The sequence below is a fragment of the Balaenoptera acutorostrata genome, chromosome 6 (assembly GCF_949987535.1).
Source record: "Balaenoptera acutorostrata chromosome 6, mBalAcu1.1, whole genome shotgun sequence".
Lineage (NCBI taxonomy): Eukaryota > Metazoa > Chordata > Mammalia > Artiodactyla > Balaenopteridae > Balaenoptera > Balaenoptera acutorostrata.
Window position 1 is genome coordinate 49,509,443 of NC_080069.1, and position 21,950 is coordinate 49,531,392.

Here is a 21,950-nt window from a genome sequence, read left to right on the forward strand (position 1 = left end):
TCATTCCTGCCCAAAAGAGAGGATACATCTTTAGTTACCATAATGTCTCCCAGATTCCTATAACACAATTCTACTTCTTCCACCTTTTCCTTTCAAATGTTCTGGCAATGCTTATAAATTAATCTACTTAAGTCCTCCTATAGTACTAAAGAGTGAATGCATACTCCACGGTGGAAATGAACAGCAGTAGCCATAGTCCAAAAGAGCCGACCATAAGTACAACATTTCTTTAAAATTTCATGTTTTTCCTAGCAAATATTTACATGTGAGAAAGTATTTTAAAAATGCAAAGATTAAAAGTCTTAATTCGAAATCTTTAGGAATAACTGATATATAAAAAATGTTATATATTTACATGTGACTTTATATGTCTTAAAACACATCAAATATACCCTATTTGAGAAGTAAAGCTCAAAACTAAATATCTCCCTTCTATTCTTACTTTTTCTAGAAGCAAAAATTGGCAAGGTTGATAAGTGTTAAATCAGAATCATACTCCATACACCCCTCCTAGGCTTGACATATGAAAAGATGATCTCATGTGCTGCCATAAATGTATTATACCAACTAAATGAGTAACAATGGCCACTTTTAGTTTGTTTATCTCCTGGTTCTTTGAGACATTTTATCACCCATGCAAAACAAATACAAATATAAAAGGAGACGATACTTTTTTATAAGTAAACTATTTATTAAACTATTATACTATTTAAAATTTCACACTTCAAAGAGGCCACAAAAATTGTAACATTCAAAAATTTTAGGTAAAACTCTTCAAGGGTAAGCTATTATTTTTCATCCGGCATGTATGAAGTTTAGCAGCAAGAGGATATTTCTATAGAGACTTGTAGTTGGTTCAGACTCAGTTTCTGCTCATGCTATGTAGAGCATCCATGATGGTTTTATTATACTCTGCAATCTGCTTGGTCACATTCTTCATAACTGGCCGGTAATCACTCTCTTGACTCTTGGTTGCTATGACTAATTACATGAGTTAAGGGGAAACATTATCAAAACAAATATTAATCTAATTTTGTGACTCAGAAAGGACCCAAACTGTACTAGTATTTTTCTTATTGAAAACTGAAGATGGCACAAAAAAACACAATTAGAATAGTTATTAAAAAAAACAGATTAAGCATCAATTGAAACCCAAAAGGCCAGGCAAAACTTGTTTCAAAAAAGTTCACCTATGGTATAAAATCTTTTTTAGAGTTAACATGTTATTCATCTCAATCTTAATCTGGTCGTAGAACAATTCAACGTTCAGAAGAACTATGTCCTTTAGAGTACCACACAGAATTTCAGGCAAGTCTCTAGACTTCACTCTGTTTCAAAATCACCTACTTTATGTTGCACAAAACCAGAATTCTGGACTTTATCATACTGTGAATGGGAATCTTCTGCGTTTAAAATAAGTTGCACAACCACTGGGAATAAAGCCCTTAAAGCATCTCATCTGGAGGTAAGCTGGGGTCCATGCTGCCCTGAGCTGATGTTCAGTAGTGTCCTAGAGGAGAACCTATGCAACCAGTGAATCAGGATCTAGTTCCCTAAGCAGAGATGTCCGTAAATAGGTCAAAAAGGGACTAGGAAACAACCTTTGGGGAAATGTTTCTTACAACTCCACAATACTTGTCCTCAGCAGCTGCTTCCTTCTATGTCCATACAAAAAGACAAGCAAGAAGATTGAATATAAGAACCATCTTGATAGAAATAAGATGGGACATAGTACTATCTTGGTAGATGAAGCTGAATTGGCTGAAACACAGATGAGCTTGAAGGTCAAATTTCTCATGACACTACTTGGTTTATCTCTCCCTTTGCTGCCCAGATATCCAAGGTACAGCATTAAAAATAACAACAAATGACTATACATACATATATACGTATATACATATATATGGTTATATGTAATTCTCCCAACAACTCCATGAGAAGGAAGTATTAACTGTATCTGAGATGATAAAATTGAGGTTTAAACAATTAAGTAAACTGTCCAAAGTCCATAACATATAAGTAGTAGAGTCAATATTTAAAATTAGATCTCCTGACTCTAAAACCTGTACACTTAGTCACTATGCCACACTATGGCTCTGTACAGTCTCCTTTCTATTAGTTTGGTGTACACACACACACACACACACACACACACACTATCATAGAATGGAAACTAAGTCTTATTCATTTACTTTCCACAAAGTTTAGCCAGTGTTTTGTACATATTAGGTATTTAATGTTGAACTGAATTTCATTTCAGTCTTTAAAGAAATTCCTAAAAAAAAAAATCACTCAGTCAAGCTCATTCGCAGTTTTTTAAAGGATACATTCTTTCATCACAAAATTATTTTGCTCATGGTGTTGCCACTTCCTCTCCAAATTTGTAAGCTAAAAACACAAAAGAAAAATGTTAACCAGTGCCCATATTCAAAACAATTATACACCCCATTGAGACAATAAGAAAAAAAACACCCCCAATTTTAAATCTTTTCAACTCCCTGCATTTTATTGAGATAAAGCCATGATAGACAAAAAAGAAATTAAAAAAAAATTAAATAACAGTAAATACAATAATACAATGCTGAATTTGACAACAGGTTTACTCTGTTTACTTAAATTGGAAATTATTTATTATACCAATGAACATACCAACTGAAAGACAATTTATGATTTTTCCCTTTCCTAAAAGAACTTAAAAAAGAAGAATGGGACATGATAGGAATCTCTCCTTGAAACCTGAAGGTCTAATGCCACAAAAGTACTATATATTCTAATACTGCAAAGGTTCAGCTATATAGGAGAAACTTCCTTATTTCCAGGGCTAAATTTCCTGTCTAATTCCACAGGCTGTGATAAGAGCAGAGCTGCAGTGTGAAGATTATAAGAGGGCTGGTAAAAAGCTGGCACTGTTACAATAATTTCTGCATCAACAGGAAGCTAATGTGGATATTATATTGATGGTTGCTTCCTCCAAAGACAATTTTACTGTTATAGAATTAAATTGTTTTTCTGATTTAATTAACCTTGTAACTCTGGGTTATGGTCTTTCTTTTTTAAGATGCACATAGTTTTTTTCCTAAACAAAGGACAGTCTGAAAAATGAAACATTAAAATAATGTTGTGCCTGGACATTTCCAAGAAGTAATAATCATTTTAAAAAATCTGATAATTGAAACAGCATTATTAATATTTCTTTCTAATCTCATGTTAAAATTATTTTCAGGGCGTAAGTTCAGTCTTAATGTAGCATCCATCCCATTGTTTCCTCCAAAGAGATAAATCTAGATATTAGGATGAATCATAACTAATTAATTATATGAACTGTATGTGCTGTGACTTAATGCTACTAAATCAGATCTAGCTTCCCCTGATAGAGCCTTGAAGTTAAGATGGATTTAAGGAAGCAGTCAGCACTTTTTGACAATAAATCTCTAATAACCTTTTGCAAAGTCAAGTACCAAATTTTTCCTCTTTGTTTCATACAAAGGGGTGGCCTTATAATGCAGCAGACCCCTTAAGTGCTACATGAATAATGATATAAAAGCAACACTGTGTCAGATGGTCAAATTCCTTCTATATTATACATCTATTTCAGTTACTTGCCTTTAATGCTCCAAGGATGTCATGAAGCACACATCTGTCTTTTATTTCCTGCAACTTATTTTAAAAGTCTGTTATGAGTTCTTTATATGTTTTGGATATTAACCCCTTATGAGACGTATGACTTGCAAATATTTACTCCCATCCTGCTTTTTCATTTTGTTGTTTCATTTGCTGTGTAGAAACTTTTTAGTTTGATGTGGACCCACTTATTTATTTTTGCCTCCATTGCTTGTGCTTTTCGTGTTATAATAAAAAACTTGTTGCCAAGACTAATGTCAAGGAGCTTTTCCCCTATGTTTTCTAGGAGTTTTACAGTTTCCTCCAATATAAATGTGTTTAAATGATTTCAAATCAATAACCACTCAAAAAAAAAAAAGGTCTATTGTAAAAATTACAGATCTCAAAAGCCAGTTTTTGAGTAAATAACTGCAAAAGATAGAGAGACCAGGATGTGATTCAAACAGTTGGGATTCACAAAAAGCAACAAATAATACAGAGAAGCATTGTAAATTGTGGTTTATGTTACAAATTCCTGTACGTGGGGTTACGAATAAGATTAGAACTTAATGTGGGAATAAATGAAGTAGCCACTGACTGGCTCTAAGAAATTGTGTTTGTCAAATGTTTTCCTCTTTAAATCATCCATTCAGTGGAAGAGGAGGGCCAAAAATCCATATGAAATATCAGTATTTTTTCCTATGAACCATAAAACAATGGCCTCATAAACTTTTTCTTATGTTTCTTCTCCAGTATCCATTCCCACTCTAAACAGACTAGGATAATTTTGCTATTCACAAGTTTATATCCAGGCCTGTATATTACAAAGTAGAGACAGAGTAACTGACGAATAAATTTGAAATATGTAAATTAGTGACTTCTAAGCTTTTAGTAGTTGTGGCAAACTTTGATGAGAGTCCACCCCTTTCAAGAAGAATATAAGGTTTATCTTTTTTTTAAATGGTACATCCACACAATGAAATAGCTGATGCCATAAAAATATCATCAAAAAAAACACTTGAAAACACTTAAGAAAACAAATGCTTAAAGAGCATATGCATAGAATGATTTCATTATTTGTAAAAACAATATAATTAAGGGTGTATAACTGCAAAGGAAAAAAAATTTACAAGGATATTATACCAAAATGTTAATGATGGTTGTCTATCATCATCATATTAGTACACGAAGGAAGAAAAAATTTAATGCATTTAGCATTAATAAATCATAGTTGCAAATTGCTAACGTAGATAATTAGATGTGAGAATGACCAACCTTTATCAGACCATAATTACTGATTTTGTATATGACACGCATGCTTCATTTAATCCTCCAACAAATACTTATTGAACACCTATTACTTGCCAACCACTAGCACCGTGCTGGGGAGAAAGTGAGGGAAAGAGACATCATTTCTGCCCTTAGAGAGAGCTCTCAATGTAGAAGACCTTGGACCTTGTTCAGTTAATTATCAACAGGATGAGTGATATGAAAAGGGGGCTTGTCTATGCATCCTGTGTAATAATCAGAGATGTAAATAAAGAAATTCAGGAACAGTACTGCTCTTTATAGCATTATTTGAATAGTTTGAAAATGAGAAATAACCTAAATGTCCAACAATTTGGAATTGACTCAGTAAATTATGCTATATCCATATAGTCAAATATTATATAGAATCATATTTTAAAAAAATCTGCTGACAAGGTAAAGTATTTATGATGTATAGTTAATAATGAAAAACAAGTTTCCAAAGAATAGGTACAATATGGTACCATTTCTATAAATATACAGAAATAAATGTTTATGTATGTATATGTATAAACTAAGTGTACACATAACATAGTAATATAGACTAGAAATATCTGTCTTCATATCCACAGAATCATCTCCTGGGTGGTGGGATATTAGTCATTACGGCTCATTTTTGTTATCTGCAGCATTTATGTATTAAAGTTTCTGCATTAAAAACACTTTACTTTTGAAATTTTTAAAAGCCATTACCATAATGGCTGTGCCCAGAACAGTGCCTAGCATAGAGCTGGCCTTCGATATAGGTTTATAGAAGTCAGGAAAGCAGGAGTAAATTCATTCTGAGTAGAGACTATACAGAATCTAGTTATCTTCAAAGCCAGAAAATCTGGAAGGTAAATAAAGCAGGTGGAAAAAAAAAAAAAAAAAAGGAATGGATTACTTTGGGAGTGAAAATATAGATCAAGAGAACAGGCCAGATAGCCTAAAAATAGAAATGAATTTCAGTCTTTTCTTTTTCTTTTTACCTGAGAATGTGTCTCGTTTTCTTGCAATTGTGTTTTTAGTGTCTCATATTCTGTGTTTAGTCTCTGAATTATTTTTTTAAAGGCATTTCTGCGGGTTGATAATACTGTTCTCTCCTGATGCAATTTCTAGATAGATCCAAACAGAAGTAAATAACAGGCTTTAGCAGATACCTAGTAAACCAATATAAACAACATTTGACTTAAACAATTTCAATAATATTCTGATAAAATTCTACCAAGGCTATAATTACTCTAAAACCTGTTTGTAAAAATATCCTTTTAATTATAATAAACTAAATTAATATTAACTATATTAATAATAACTCATTAGGGCTGTCATATGTGTTTGTACTCCACCAGATTTACTTTATTTTTTAATTTTTTTGTAAATTTTTAAATTTAATTTATTTATTTTTGGCTGCATTGGGTCTTCGTTGCTGCGCGCGGGCTTTCTCTAGTTGCGGAGAGCGGGGGCTACTCTTCGTTGCGGTGCACGGGCTTCGCACTGTGGTGGCTTCTCTTGTTGCAGAGCATGTGCTCTAGGTGCGCGGGCTTCAGTAGTGGTGGCTTGCGGGCTCTAGAGCGCAGGCTCAGTAGTTGTGGCACACGGGCTTAGGTGCTCCGCGGCATGTGGGATCTTCCCCGATCAGGGCTCAACGTGTGTGTCCCCTGTATTGGCAGGTGGATTCTTAACCACTGCACCACCAGGGAAGCCCCAGATTTACTTTAAATTAATGTAAATGGCAATGAAAAGCCACTGAGAAGTCTTAAGTAGAGAAATATCGTAATCAAATTTGCATTTAACAAGGTTTATACTTGAAGTACCCTATTGCTTGCTTTTCAATGTTTGTCTTTTGTTTTGAAACTTAAATCACTCTATATTCCTACTATATATGTAAACTTCTTTATTTTTTCTTAGATTATATATCAGTCAACTGAAAATAATAAATTTTATAAATTAAAAAAATACATATATTATTAAAATTAATCAAGAAAAAACCAACTTGAATTACAATTTCATAGAACTGTTACCATTTACCTTTTTCTTTTCTTCACCTGATGATTTTAAAGCTGGCAAATCATTATATGTTTCCAGATCAGTTATCATTTGCTTAATTTTGCTTTTTAGAGACTGTTGTTCCTCAGTCATTTTACTTTCCAGTAGCTCCATTTTTTGTAGATCCAACTGTAGACGATGACTATCTGAAACGCAGGAAGATTCAAGGCCATAATTAGTCGAAATTTTATTCCTTACACAAAAGGAAATGCAATCATTAAAAATCATGTTTTACAAGAGTATCTGCACAAGAAACATGCGTTCACTGCAACTAGTGAGACAATACAAAGATAAATTTTTAAAAAATTACTCACCCCCCAGGTAACCAACATAACCTGTTGTATATTAATCACATTTGTCTCCATTCTCATACAAACATGTAAGAACACACATAGTTCTTTTTCTTACTTAATAATACATGAGATAAAGATTCATCATTTTTAATACGTGCATGACATATACACACAGTTATGTGGGGAAAAAATCAAGTTATGAAACGTTATGAGCAAAATTTTATAAGTACATATACAGTCAGTTCTCATTATTTGTGGTAGTTATATTCTGTAAAGTTATTGTAAACATTGAGTTAGCAAATACTGAACTCCTATGGGAAATACAGGATTAGGTTTCTGTGAGTCTCTGTTCACGATACTTTTATCAACTTTGATGATACTTTTATCAAACTAATACATAACCTTGTTTTATGTATGTTTCTCTTTAAATATCTTATTTAATATATTATTGATTTGTTAACATTGAACTCAAGGCCAACTTACGCCTCAATGAAGCTTACCTGACTGACATATTTTCTCTGTAAGGCACATCACAGCCTTGCGCTGAGGAACGCTAGCCAACACTTCAGCACTATACTTGGGAGCCATTTTAAATAGCAAAAGCACTAGCAAAAACACACAGAAGTGTGGTAAAAAAAAAAAAAAGTGACATTAAATAATATACCATGAAAAGGATTCTTGTTTATAGTATGAGAACTCATGCAGGAAGGCATAGTGCTGCCTTAATCAACCTCCACTGGCAACTCGAGCATTCAAATTTTTCAAATTTGAATTCCAATTTTTCACCTCTGCGTGTGTTCACAAATGACCGTGAAAGTGCTGCAAATATGAATTTGGGGTTACAAATTAATTTCAGTGAGAGAGCAAGTTTACAAATACACAATCCATAAATAATGAAGATTGCCTGTGTGTGTGTGTATGTGTGTGTGTGTTTCTTTCTTTCAAAAGTATTGAGCATCTACTATGTGCCAGGTGCTGAGGATATGATGGAAATCAACAGAGACATCATTGTTTTCACTCGAGGAGCTATATTCTAGAGGTTAAATTAGGAAATTGAATAAGCATTTACAGTAAACTGGGTAACTACTATGAAAAGAGTAATACAGGGTACCACAGAACATGTGGTATTGGTCAGAAGAATTCTCTGAAGACATGCCTTTTAACTAAGGCATTAAGGATTAGGAATCAACCATACAAAGGAAAAAGTGAGTGTTCCAGAGAAAATAATCAACATGTGCAAAAAAGTCTACAGGTAAGAAAGCATGGTACCTTTGCGCAAATAAGAGAAGTTCAGTATGACTAGAACCCAAAGTTCAAAGTGGATGGTGGTAGGAGAGAAAACTGAAAAATTGAAGGATTTCAGTTCATGAAGGGCTTAAGTCAAGATAGGGAGTTGGGACTTTATGCTAAGGGCTATGGCAAGTCATCAATGAGTTTCAAATCAGAGAGTAACATAATTAAATTTTAGAAAGTTCTCTCTAGTTGCCATGTGGACAATTAATTGAAATAGCATAACTATGTGCAGGAAGACCAGTTAAGTGTTGATTCAGTGATCTAGGCAAGAAATCTTAGACTGGTGGGGATTTTTTTTCATTAAACAATATTTAGGGACTTCCCTGGCGGTCCAGTGGTTAAGACTTCACCTTCCAGTGCAGGGGGTGCAGGTTCGATCCCTGGTAATGGAGCTAAGATCCCACATGTATCATGGCCAAAAAACCAAAACATAAAACAGAAGCAATATTGTAACAAATTCAATAAAGACTTTAAAAATGGTCCACATCAAAAAAAATCTTTTAAAAAACCCAATATTTATTAAATAAGTGCTTTCTATGTGCCAGGCAAATAGAAAGGCATGGGGAATATAGCAACGAACAAAGAACTTACACTCCAGTGGAAGAAGACTATATATATAAAATATACAGTTATGTCAGATAAAAATAAATGAAGAAACAGTGCAGGAGAGATCTGAAGGGACTCAAGAAATATTAGGGGGCTTCCCTGGTGGCTCAGTGGTTGAGAATCCACCTGCCAATGCAGGGGACACGGGTTCGAGCCCTGGTCTGGGAAGATCCCACATGCCGCGGAGCAACTGGGCCCGTGAGCCACAATTACTGAGCCTGCGCATCTGGAGCCTGTGCTCCGCAACAAGAGAGGCCACGATAGTGAGAGGCCCGCGCACCGCGATGAAGAGTGGCCCCCGCTTGCCACAACTAGAGAAAGCCCTCGCACAGAAACGAAGACCCAACACAGCCATAAATAAATAAATAAATAAATAAATAAATAAATATTTTTTTTAAAAAAAGAAATATTAGGGATTTGGGATTAACAAAACAGGCAATTGACCGGATACAGTAGTTGAGTGAGAGAAAATGTGGAATCCTGTTTCCAACTTGAATAAATGAGTGTATGGGAGGGTAGGCAGAGGGACATACAAATTTTATCTGTTGGAGGGATTTACGATACACTGCAGTCGATTTAGGATTTACTGAGTTTGAGATACCTCAGAAACATCCAAACAGAGATAAGTAAAGATGTCCATATATAGAAATATGGGTCTAAAACCCAGAGGGAAAAATGTGAGCTCTGAAGATACAGATTCTGAAACCACCAGCATAGAGATGGCACCTGAAGCCATGGGAGTGGTTCAGATCATCAACAGAAAAGGATTCATGACTGCACCTGTAAGAATACCAAATTTTTAAAATAAATTAACATGAAGGATCCATATAGAATAAGAAATGACCAAAGAAATAAGAGAAAAATCAGAAGTCATGGGGAAAAGATATTTCAAGAATAAAGAAGTGGTCTGTAGTACAGAATATTACTTAGAGATTTAAAAAAAAAGATGGCAAAATATGTGTTGAATTTACTGACCAGGAGAACCTGGATGTATCTGCTGAGAACAGATTTCACAGAAAGAAATGGAATCAAGAGTGATATGAAGGTTTCAAGAAATTTGACTGTGAAATCTTTGAAAGAGAGGGATAATAGCTGGGCAGAGAATATTCGGAAAAGGCTTTTTATTTTTTTCCAAGATGTGATAAAATATGGAAAAAAGACTAAAAAGATACCAAAATTTTAATAGTAATAAACTTTTGATAGTGGGATTGTATTTCTAGTTTTTATTTATGCTTGCTTATATCTCCTAAATCCTCTATAATGAATATGAATTGCATTTATAATCAGAAAACAGTATTTTAAAAAATATTCCATTCTGGTAGGATTATATAATACCTACCTTCTCTATTTCAGAGACTTCTTAACTTTGTGATGCTGGCTTTAAAAGTCTCTGTTTTAAAGGGAAAGAAAGGTTTAAGAGGAAACCAATATTACTGAGAACCTGGAATGTGCCTGGCTTTATATATTATCTGATTTACTTTTTGTAATAGCCCTGGGCGAGGGTAAATTTTATTATATGAGGAAACTAAAGCTTAGAAAGGTAATTATTGCCCAAGGTCAACAGCCAGTCAAGCTTTGGTGCTGAGTGATATTGTTATCACCTTTATGAAAGGTTCATTTTTTACAATAGCAAATGTTACTTTATGATCCAAAGATGCCTCAATGAGCAACAGTGAGTTGTGGGAAGAGGAACAGTAACACTTGGTCAACTTTGCTACTTCAGGCTTCTTTCCCCAGGCATCATCCTTTGTTCTGCTTTCCTTATAGCTACCAAAATAAAATCTGATTTCAGCTAACTCAAAAACAGATACTAAAATGGAATTGAAATATATATCCTGTATATTTAGACGAAGAAATCTGGATTCAAACCTGCCTTGGCCAGTTTCTTCTCTTCCGTGTTCCCAGGGATAGGCATGGGAATTATCCAATACATCCTGTAGTTACTTATTTGTAGAGGCATACAGTGATGCATTGTCATCTTAGAACATTTTACCTTCACTTTTCCTCTAGTTTAAAGTAGGAATATGAATACCTTCAAAAAAACAGTGGTATTTCAGAGTGTCAAAAGCCAAATATGAACATCTTCCTTAAATTACTTAGATTTAGGGGTAGAAGATTTTTATATTAAAGTAACATATATCAGAGTAAAATACAAAATTCAGAATGATTTTTATGATAAAATTTAATCTCATAGTGGGATATATTGTACCCTGTGTATACATATTATTTTTCTCTGGCTCCTTTCATTGTTTTCTCTTTATTGTTGCATTTCAGCAGTCTGATGATGATGTGCTTAGGTAAGGAATTGTTACATTAACCCTGTTTGGGGTTCAAAGAGCTTCTTAGATCTGTACAATTAAGTTTTTCATCAAATTTTCAGACAATTTTCAGCCATTATTTCAACTATCTTTTCTCCCCCATTCTCTGTCCCTCCTCTCCTTCTGGGACTACAATTACATGTAAATTAGACTGCTTGAAACTGTCCCACAGGTCATTTAGGCTCTGTTCATTCTTTTTTCTTCTTCAGATTAGATAATTTCTATTTATTTATCTTTAAGTTCACTGATTCTTTTTTTCTGCTGTCCTCAATCTTCTATTAAGGTCAGTGAATTTTTCATTTTAGTTATATTTTCAACTCTAGAATTTTCACCTGGTTCTTTTTTGTAATTTCCATTTCTCTGTAGGATTCTCCAATCTGTTCATTTTTTATGATTTTATTTTCCCTCAAGCCCTTAAATATGTTTATAAACATTTAAAGTCCTTTTCTTTTCATTTCAACGTCTGGATTATCTCAGGTTCAGTGTGTAGTGACTGCCTTTCCCCTTGACTCACATTTTCTTCTTTCTTCATTTTTACTAAATGTAAATTTAGTAAATTTACTAAATGTAAATTTTTATGGTATAATGGACATTTTAAATGACATGTTGTAGAGACTGTGTATTTTGCTCCTTTGAAAAGTGCTGATATATATTATAAATAAGCAATTAACTTTGCTGAACTAAATAAATCTCTAAACTTTTCTCCTTTGGAGTGGGTAGCATCTTAAATCTCTGTACTCAGTTCTTTCAACTTCTAGCTGCTGCTTTTTCCTAGGTCCCATAAAGCCTACTCAATGCATACACATTTCAGTAGTCAGATTAGGATTTGGTTAGAGTTTATACATAGATTTTTGGCACTCCTTCTTACCAGGCTGTCTCTCTTATACAGGGCAGGCAATGAGTAAGTAAGTTGGTTTCTTCACGTAAGATTCAGCAAAATTTACTTGGACTTAATAAATTTAAGTTTTATTACCTATACAGATTTTCTAATGGAAAAATCAATACAAAGCTGCTATTAAACCTTCCTCTTCTACCTATGAAATCAGAAAGCTTAAAATATACCTGGAAGGTGACATTATAATAAAAATATCATGTTCAAGAATCGAGCAACTCTCTACTTATGAATATAACAAAAATCACATAGAGTATAAAATACCAAATAGTTAAAAAAAAAAAAAAGCTTCAAAAGACATTGATTTAAGAAAGGAGGTTGTTACCAACCAAATTTGTCCTAAGTTGGTATAATTAAATGTGAACATTTCCTTCAACCACATTGACTATATGTTATTTTAAAAGATGTATCAATATATGGACTGAAATGTTGTTGAGAGGGTTTTTTTTTGTTGGATTAATATTTCTACTAGGGTTGGAAATAGTTGAGAATCAAAGTGCTGAATCAAAGTCACTGAAGCTTATGGTGTTTCAGTGCTCTAAATGGGAAATGTACTTAGTTTGTATATTTTGGCTGTTTGGTGAAAAGTTATATAAATCTAACTACAAGTTTATATTAAAGATATATTAGGGAAATACATTTTTAAACTATATATACTGCTTTTCCTAGAGAAAGGGAGAAAATGGTTGGTTGGTACAGGGTAAAGTTTATCTTCCTTTAACCGCAGGACCCCATGAAAAGCTAAAAGCTTCTCCAAGAGAAGAGACAGGAAGAGGATGCAGACTAGTTCCTTCTGATATGCTATGAAGTTGCAAAGTTTACCAAGTAGTGTGTACATAGTAGCAAAATCTCAGAAGGAACCACTTTGACCTGGGGAAATGTTCCTGAAATATTCTGCCATCAGCGCATTTGTTTATTCCCTGGAGTTTCCTTTCCAAAAATATAAATAAAAACTATTGCTGACAGGTTCCTTGTCTCTTTACTCATGCAGTTTATCAGTGTTTCTTAACCTTTTTTTTTTTTCATTACTGTCCCCCTAAGGAGTCTTTTGTAGACTATTGTTTTCCCAGTCACCTCCCATGAATTGTTTATATTACAGATGTATATCGGTTTATGTACAGTGACCCTTTGGAGGGCCACACACCTTTATAGTTAGTATCTAAAATTTTTTTTACCCTCCCCCCAAGAAGTAATTTTGCCCCCTTGGGAGTGATATTGCTCCATTAAGAAGCATAGAGTACACTAAGAAAATCAGGTGAGTTCCAGTTATAACTTCAAGGGTCAAAGGGAGGCAGTTCACAAAAGGGGAATGTAAAATTCATTATCTCTGAAAGATGAACCAGAATATTATAAACCTCTTATGGTGATTTCCAGATAGAAAAAGTTTCTTGTGGGGGATGGTGTTAAGGAAAGAGAGGAAGAACAATTTATATGCTTGGCTTAAATTAACACTTAAAAATAACTGACTAAGTGAAATTAATTGTAGGGGTCAGATAATGCAAACTTCAAAAGGGAAATTTTCAGTAAAATCCTTATCAAAGTAACAAACCGGGTTTTTATCTCCATTGAAGCCAGTTCTCATTTTTTTTTAATTCTACATCTCTGGAGAAAATACAATGACTAGGTTTTTAAAAGAAATGTAAACACAAAGTATAAAAGTATGAAAGGAATACAAAGTCCTGATTATTGAATTCATTTCCTGGTATTGATATTTACCCTTTTAAAAAAATGTATGTTTCTCGACAGCCATTATACAAAGATAGCTTAAAGGAGGCAAAAACTTGTTGAATTAATATTGACCTTAGAAAATGAAAAACTTAAAACTATGGTCTAAAACACAAAACAGAAGTTTCTTAGATGAAATAATTAAACATAAAATTCTTCAGCTTATAGAAAAAAGAAAATAAAGATGTAAAAACACTCATAGTTGTATACATCCAAAATAATTGAAAATGGGATCTTGAAGAGATATTTGCACACTTACATTCACTGCAGCAGGATTTCACAATAGCCTAGAGGTGGAAATAACCTAAATGTCCACCAACAAATGAATGAATAATGAAAATGTGGTATGTACATACTACAGAGTATTATTCAGCCTTAAAAAGAAATCCTGTCACGTGTCACAACACAGATGAACCTTGAGGATATTATGATGTGAACTAAAGTGGTCACAAAAAGGCAAATATTGCATGATCCCACTTATATGAGGTATCTAAAATAGTCAAACTTTTAGAAACATAAAGTAGAGTGTGGTTAGCAGGAGCTCAAGAGGAGGACATGGGGAGCTGTTGTTCAATGGTATAAGTTTCAGTTTTGCAAGTTGAATATGTTCTAGAGATCTGCTGCATAACAATGTGTAGATAGTTAACACTACCATACTGTACACTTACAGATAGTTAGGATGGTAAATTGTGTGTGTTTTTTATCACAATTAAAAAAATACTCATAGTTAAACCAACAGTAGGTATAAATCAAATTTAGAATGCACCTCTCTACTTACGTGGAATATAATTCAGATATACAAATAAAACTATGGCAAACAAACTTTAAGCAAATCTGGGCAGATAAAATAAATGTACAGTTTTCTACCTATATCATCAATTTAAATTCAACTGCATATTAATTGCGTTCAATATGCATTTATGGATTCACAATCCTTTATATAAAACTCCTAGGCCGTTGTGTTTTAGAATGCAGAATTCTTTGAATTTTAGAAAAGTAATATAGTGTATATACTGATTATTATATAACTTTCATAACAGGGTCTGAGGCAGCAACCCGACATCAGGTAGATGAATATACTTCTGCAGCAAAAAGTATGAACAGTCACACTAGGTAAGGTAATTAAATAGCCTCATGTCAGTTCAGGTCAGGTTAGGTTTTGCTGTAAAGAGCTTTTTTAGATTTGGGGATTCCAGATAAAGGGATATTATGGAAACTATTCCATTTTGGGAATCTTTCAACATCTTTAAGTTAGCAAATAGCGTCTTCCTTCTCCATGATCTCACAAACTGCCAGAGTAATTTCAAGTAGATAAATAAAACATAGCTAATTCAAAGTCACCATACACCATCATAGTTAGAATCCGCCACTTCAAAAAACCAAAGATGCTATACAAATTTTGACTTGACTTTATCCTAGGCTCTTTAACCTCAATTATGTATATTTGTTTCTAATCCCTGCCTGCACTATCCAAATGGCAGCCACTAGCCACATATGACTTTTGAGCACTGGAATGTGTCCAGTCCAAATTGAGACGGGCTGTAACTGTAAACTCTCATTGATCATTTTATATTGACTACATGTTGAAATGATAATATTTTGAATACACTGGGTTAAATAAAATATATTATTAAAATTCACCTGTCTCTTTTTACTTTTTTAATGTGGCTACTAGGAAATTCAAAATATATATGTGGCTGGCATTACATTTCTTTTGGACAATGCTGCTCTAGTCTCATGTTAGTCATAATGGCTGAAACTATAATTAAAACATTACCACCTCTAGGATACCTCTCCTAACTACCCAAGACCACAGTGGATATGAGCCCTGTGCACGTCCATTGCTCCTTATCCTTCTATCATAACACTGTTTCATTACACTTCAATTGTTTGTTTGTCATTCCACCAGATTGCAAGTTTCTTGAGGAAACAGAGTGGTTTTTTTTTTTTAATCCCTGTATACCCAAATTACAGCAAAGGCATAAAGCAAATACTCAATAAATGTTAAATGAATGAGAATATGCCAGTGAATTACTATTAAGTTGATATGAAGTCACACAAAATTCTGAGCCTATGAATGACTGCAGCAATAGGCAATCATAAATTATATCCTCAGTCTTTCAAAAAAAATCAAAGAGAATAACATTAGATTTTAAAAGTTCCAGTTTGTTACAGAAAAAAAGGATATTAAAATCTAGATTGTTTCCTCACCTGAAGTCAGATTCCTAGCCGTACTTTGTGATTTCTGCATTTCAGAGGATTTAAAATTGAGATCATCCTGCATCATCTTCAGCTCTTGATTGGTGATAGAGGATATCTGTTTCATACGATTTATATTCTGTATTTGCAGAGACATAAAAGTGGAAAAAATTCCACTGATTTAACTTTCCAATAAAACTCTTGAAAATGCTGCCAAAGGACTGGATGTTTTGAAAGGGTATTCTTTTTTGAAATACATCATTCATTATATATATATTTTATAAAAGAATACAGTGAGATTCAAAGTCAGGTTTCCTCAATAAGGAGAGGTTAAATTAAAATTCAGAATTGTTTCTTTTACATTTGCATTATTTTACTGCAGAAAAAATTCAACTATTCTATTTTAGGAACTGACTGGATTTTTAAAACACTTAGAATATTGAAAAGAGACCATGCATTTTTCGTCCTATGGTACCACACAACAGTAGCTGCTCAATAAACATTTTTTAAAAAATTAATTAATTAATTTATTTATTTATTTATTTTTGGCTGTGTCGGGTCTTCGTTTCTGTGCGAGGGCTTTCTCTAGTTGCAGCGAGCAGGGGCCACTCTTCATCGCGGTGCGCGGGCCTCTCACTATCACGGCCTCTTTTGTTGCAGAGCACAGGCTCCAGACGCGCAGGCTCAGTAGCTGTGGCTCACGGGCCTAGTTGCTCCGTGGCATGTGGGATCTTCCCAGACCAGGGCTCGAACCTGTGTCCCCTGCATTGGCAGGCAGATTCTCAACCACTGCGCCACCAGGGAAGCCCTCAATAAACATTTTTTGAGGAATCAAGATACTCATTAGGTATCCTGTACTCTTACATAATAGTGAACCACTGCAGTTTTTGAGTTGTATTTAGAAAGGTAATCACAGTAAAAAATAATGAAGACACTAAGACAGGCACATGGTACTTACTCGACTACAGTGCTCCAAGAGTGCAACAATGTTGGCTTCTATCTGTGCCTTCCTTTCCAGTTCCTGGTTCTTAGTTTCCTCAAAAGTCTCAATAAAGGCTGCCAATTGAAAAATATGATGAGATGCTACTGCTGATATAGCTAAATACTACATAAGCTCTGACTTGTAGGTCTGAAAAGTACTTTTTAGAAATTCAAGGCAAATTTTAAACTATCACTGTTTAATTTTTTATTAACCCAAGGGTAATTAAATTACTCAATAAGAACATTTCTACATACTTTCAGACTTTTAAAGTTTGTTATGACCTTAATACAAATAAACTAAAAATTTATAAATTCAGGCTCAGAAGTAACAGTTGATAAAATGGAGATGAGAATAAATCCTATGTTTTTACGATAGGATCTCATTGATACATCTACAATTAACATCTATAAATAGCCACTAACTTTACTTTGGAAAATATTACTAACTACATTTTTAACCTGAAAATTGAGTATTTTATAATGCCAAATTAGTCTCAACTAAGTAAGTTTAGTAATTTATTGTTACAAATAAATATTCTAAGAAATCCTCCTTTTTCTTCTCTAACATAGAATTAGTACATAATTTGCTCTTATTTACATTCTTAAAATATTTCTATGGATCTTCCAAAAATTAACTTAAAATAATTTTACTATTAGCATGAAACAACAAATTAATTTTGAGATAATTTTTGGTACTTGCTGAGATTTTAAAGAAATCTTGGGATATCGTTAAGCCAGAGTTGGTAATTACTGCTTTATAACATGTTTCTATGAAGGTAACAATTGACCTCAGACCTATAAAAATGTCAGATTTTAGAAAAATGATAATTTAAAAAGGAAACCAGTAATCGTTAATATAGTCAATTTTGATAAACTTATGAATGTACAACATAAGTTTAAGTGAAGATCTATTTACAAAGTCAAATTCAGATTTTTTAAAAAAGTGAATGAGAAGCTACAATAGAAGGCTACTAAAGCTTCAGTTAGTGATAGAACCAAGAAACAAAATCAGAGGTGAGGGCTAATAAATAATGAGATAAGTACTATGAAAAGCTTAAAAAAAGGTGAAAGATATTAAAGGTGAAGCATGTAAAAGAGAACATTCAACAATCAATGAGTGGTCTATAGACTCTCTATACAGACTATAAATGTGTGTATTAGCTTTAGAATCTATCCCTAACATACAGTCATACACATACATACACATGTACAAAATCTTTCTAGAATTCTCTACCCATCTAAACTATGCTAGATATTTAGTAATACTTCAAGGCAAATGCTTTGAATGTCCACACTTCTGCACTTCTATTATTAGTCATTATATCTTCTCAAAATGAGATCTCTGATTCAGTATAAATGAACAACTGTCTGAGAATATATTTTCACATCTATAAGATTATCACTTACTATCCATATTTTCCTCCCTTTTTTTTAGCTCCTTGTACTTCTGATTCATTTCACCTATAAGAGATAAAAAATTTAACATTAGTTTCAAGAACTCAAGATATAGTACTCTAAATTAGAAATATCTCTTAGGTTCTCTATATGCCATTAGTCATTAAATATTCAGTATTTTCAATTAGATGAAATTCATTTACATTGACTTACAGGGTCTTTCAAAACAGCTATATATATATATATATATATATATATATATATATATGTATGTATGTATGTATGTTTGACTATTTGGAAAGAACAATCCCCTGACTGGAAAGGACTGAAAGACTCTCCAGTGGTTCTCTATTTCACTTCCAACTTGGAGCTATTCAACCTACGCATGAACACACTGGTGACGGGAAACATAAGCTCCCATGAAATTTCATTTTTCTCTGAATAGCTCATAACAGCAAACAAGATAGCAGGGTTACTTCCCTCACAGAGCTTAAAGTCTAGAGATTTAACAATTAAAATGTACTAAGTGCTATCATATGAAAGTAAAGGGTGCTATAGCAGCACACAGCAAGGACAATTAATCTAGTTCAGGGATTCAGGAAATTTTCCTCTAAAGAAGTAATATTTAAGCTGCATTATAAAGAATGGATGAATAGGAGTTACTTGGTCAAAATATAGAAGGAGTTGAAAGTCAAAGCATTATAAGTACAGAAATATGGAAGTGAGGATGAATATGGTAGCACAAAAAACCGAAAGAGTTCAGAGGCAGAGAATGTGAAGTGAAAAAGTGGCACAAAGATGAGGCAGGTTATGAGAGACCTTGTAAGACACATGTTATAAAAGTTTGGATTCTCTCCTAAGGGCAAAGATTACTGAAGAATTTTAAGCAGAGGAATAAAATTATCAACTTGCATTTCTGATCTGGAGAATAAAAGAGAAGTAAGAGTGGAGGCAATAAGACCAGTTAGGAGGTTGTCAAAGTAATCCAAATGAAAGATGAAGACTGCCTGGTGGCAATTAGGATGTAAGGGAGAGGATTTTCATTTGAGACGTTTAAGAGCCAGAGTGAGGTGAGGATTTTGGTGTGGGTCAGAGAGGGAGAAGTCAAGTATGACTCCCAGGTTTCTGGCTTGGGCAATCGAGGACATTGTGGTACTGAAAAATAAATAAATAAAAAGCAAATTGAGGAAGAAACTGCTTACAGCAGTTTTAGACATGTTGCATTTAATATATGTGAAAGACATGATTAAAAGGGCAAAAATCCATGGCCCATACAGATGGATGAAATCGGACACTTTAGCTGCATAAAGGGACCATTAGTAGAGGTGGATCATGATTATTTTAGAAAAACAGGATTTTTCAGTGTAACAGAAATTGAGATTTGGAGGCCCAGGGCTATTTTCCTGAACTAGTGAGATGGCTGCAGTCCTGTGCTCCCCGGGCCCCAGGTAAAGAAAGCAGAATAAATTTGTGCTTGCTCCAATCAGTACAGTTGCTTCATTAAAGTCAGTTAGATCTTAGCATTCTGGAGAAATGAAGGAAGCTTACTAAGACAATGCCCAGCAAAGATGGAGAGAATAAGAGATTCCTAAGGGTGTTCCTGGTAAGAAGCTGGCATTTAGAAGGACTTTAGGAAGAAGAGTTCTAAGAAAATGCGGGAGCCAACAGTTAAGAGTCCAGAGGCTAAAACCCATTGGTCAGCCTGTGTTCTATATATCCTCCTATAAGCTCTACGGTTTTGCCAAGTACCGGCTAGAGCAGCAATAACATTAGGGAGTGGAGGCAGATAGTCAGAATAGAGCCCCTAATTACATGGAGGCTATGGACTTCCAATCGTATACTTGCTTAGGTGGGAAGTGAGTTACGAGTACACAAAGGTGATGGCAAAGTCAGAGACCCAGGTCAGCAGACAGCTTTTCTGCTTTCTGGTCTGAAAACATTTTTCCCAAATTCACTGAGGACAACCCTTATACAGAGAAAACCTTGTCAAGGCCCCCACCACCAGTACTCGTAGTAAAAAGCTGAAAGCTACTGTATAAGGATAGTAAATACCCAGAGGTCAAGAATTCCCAGCCAGTGAACACTCAGAATGAATGGGAAACATTTGGTTCACTCTAAGACTTTGGATGCATTAACAACTTTACTGATCAGTTCAGATGATCAACAATGGTCTCAGAGCATACTGACGCAGCATGATTAGTTGTAAGGGGAAGGGGAGAGATGTTTTTGTTTTACTAATAACAAAGTTTGTATATGATTAAGTTTTTTTGAAAAGTACATTATAGACAGATTAAGATTAGCCCTATAATGATGTTACCATTCAGTAATTTATGGCAATAGTTTTTGGGTGGGAAACAAAGAGAAAGAATATGAGCTTGCAGCATACATGATCTGGAATATCCTCATAGGAGGCTGATATGCTCGTAAATATTATATAACATATGTGAAGTAGCAGAAAAGCTAGTATCTGCTGAATCTGCCATGGCCTAGGTTTCTAAAAAAGTCCTAGTTCCTTGTGTGGCTGTCTGAGAAGTTGTCCTCCTGGGAGACTGGTCAGGCATTAAGGGATTAAGAAGAAGGCCTGCATCTTAGGCTTTATAGGCATTTAACTACCATCTTATCTTTCTTCTTCTAAACTTAAGAGAATTTCCTACACATGCTGTTTCCAGCTCCTCATCTTGCTATTAGACCTTACGACACTGCAATGAGGCTTCTCCTCCTGACATTCCAATGAAATTGTTCACAGTAAGATTATATGACTCCTTAATTATTAAATCCAAGGGGCAGTTTCAAGTTATCTTACTCTGTAATATTTGACACTATTGATACATCCTTTCTTCTTCCAATTTTTTTTCCGCTTATGTTTTTTGTTGCTTGGGGGTTGGGCTTTTCTGGTTTTTCTTACTCTCAGATCATTCCTTCTTTGTCTTCTCTTCATAACTTTCCCTTTCTTCATTTAAATTCTGGATTCTGCTCTTCGTTGACTTCTAATGCTACATTATATCCAAGGAAATCCCACTCATTCTTGTGGTTTAAAAACTCTTAAATTTGACCTTTTTCCTAATTTTCAGATTGTTTTATCCAATTGTTTACTACATATATTCATGTGGGCACGTTTCATGACATCCTAATACACAGCATATCCATAATTAAATGCATCAGTCTTCCCCCTCAAAGTCTGTACCCCTCTGTATTGCCTATTATGTTTGAAAGCCCTTCACCATACATTTATCATCCAAGTCAGAAACCTGGGAGATTCCTCCCTCCTTCTCCCCTCAAATCCATGCTCCAAGTTGCCATCAGATTGAGCTGGAA

At 34.1% G+C, this 21,950-nt stretch overlaps 1 protein-coding gene across 4 annotated transcripts in view; it reads right to left on the reverse strand.

Moving 5' to 3' along the window:
* Positions 1–679: 679 nt before the first annotated feature.
* The window catches only part of IFT74 (intraflagellar transport 74), an 88,132-nt gene continuing 66,861 nt past the window's right edge, over positions 680–21,950 (reverse strand). For 2 of the 4 annotated variants that reach the window (XM_057547676.1, XM_057547677.1), the window contains exons 14-21: positions 18,648–18,701; positions 17,218–17,315; positions 16,272–16,398; positions 7,727–7,831; positions 6,916–7,079; positions 5,877–6,002; positions 2,328–2,388; positions 680–981 (exon numbers count right to left, since the gene is read on the reverse strand). In XM_057547676.1, coding sequence (XP_057403659.1) covers positions 863–981; positions 2,328–2,388; positions 5,877–6,002; positions 6,916–7,079; positions 7,727–7,831; positions 16,272–16,398; positions 17,218–17,315; positions 18,648–18,701 — 854 coding nt within the window. In that variant the 3' untranslated portion in view covers positions 680–862. The remainder of the gene's footprint in view (positions 982–2,327; positions 2,389–5,876; positions 6,003–6,915; positions 7,080–7,726; positions 7,832–16,271; positions 16,399–17,217; positions 17,316–18,647; positions 18,702–21,950) is intronic. The other 2 variants (XM_007176832.2, XM_057547678.1) reach the window with 2 other exon arrangements.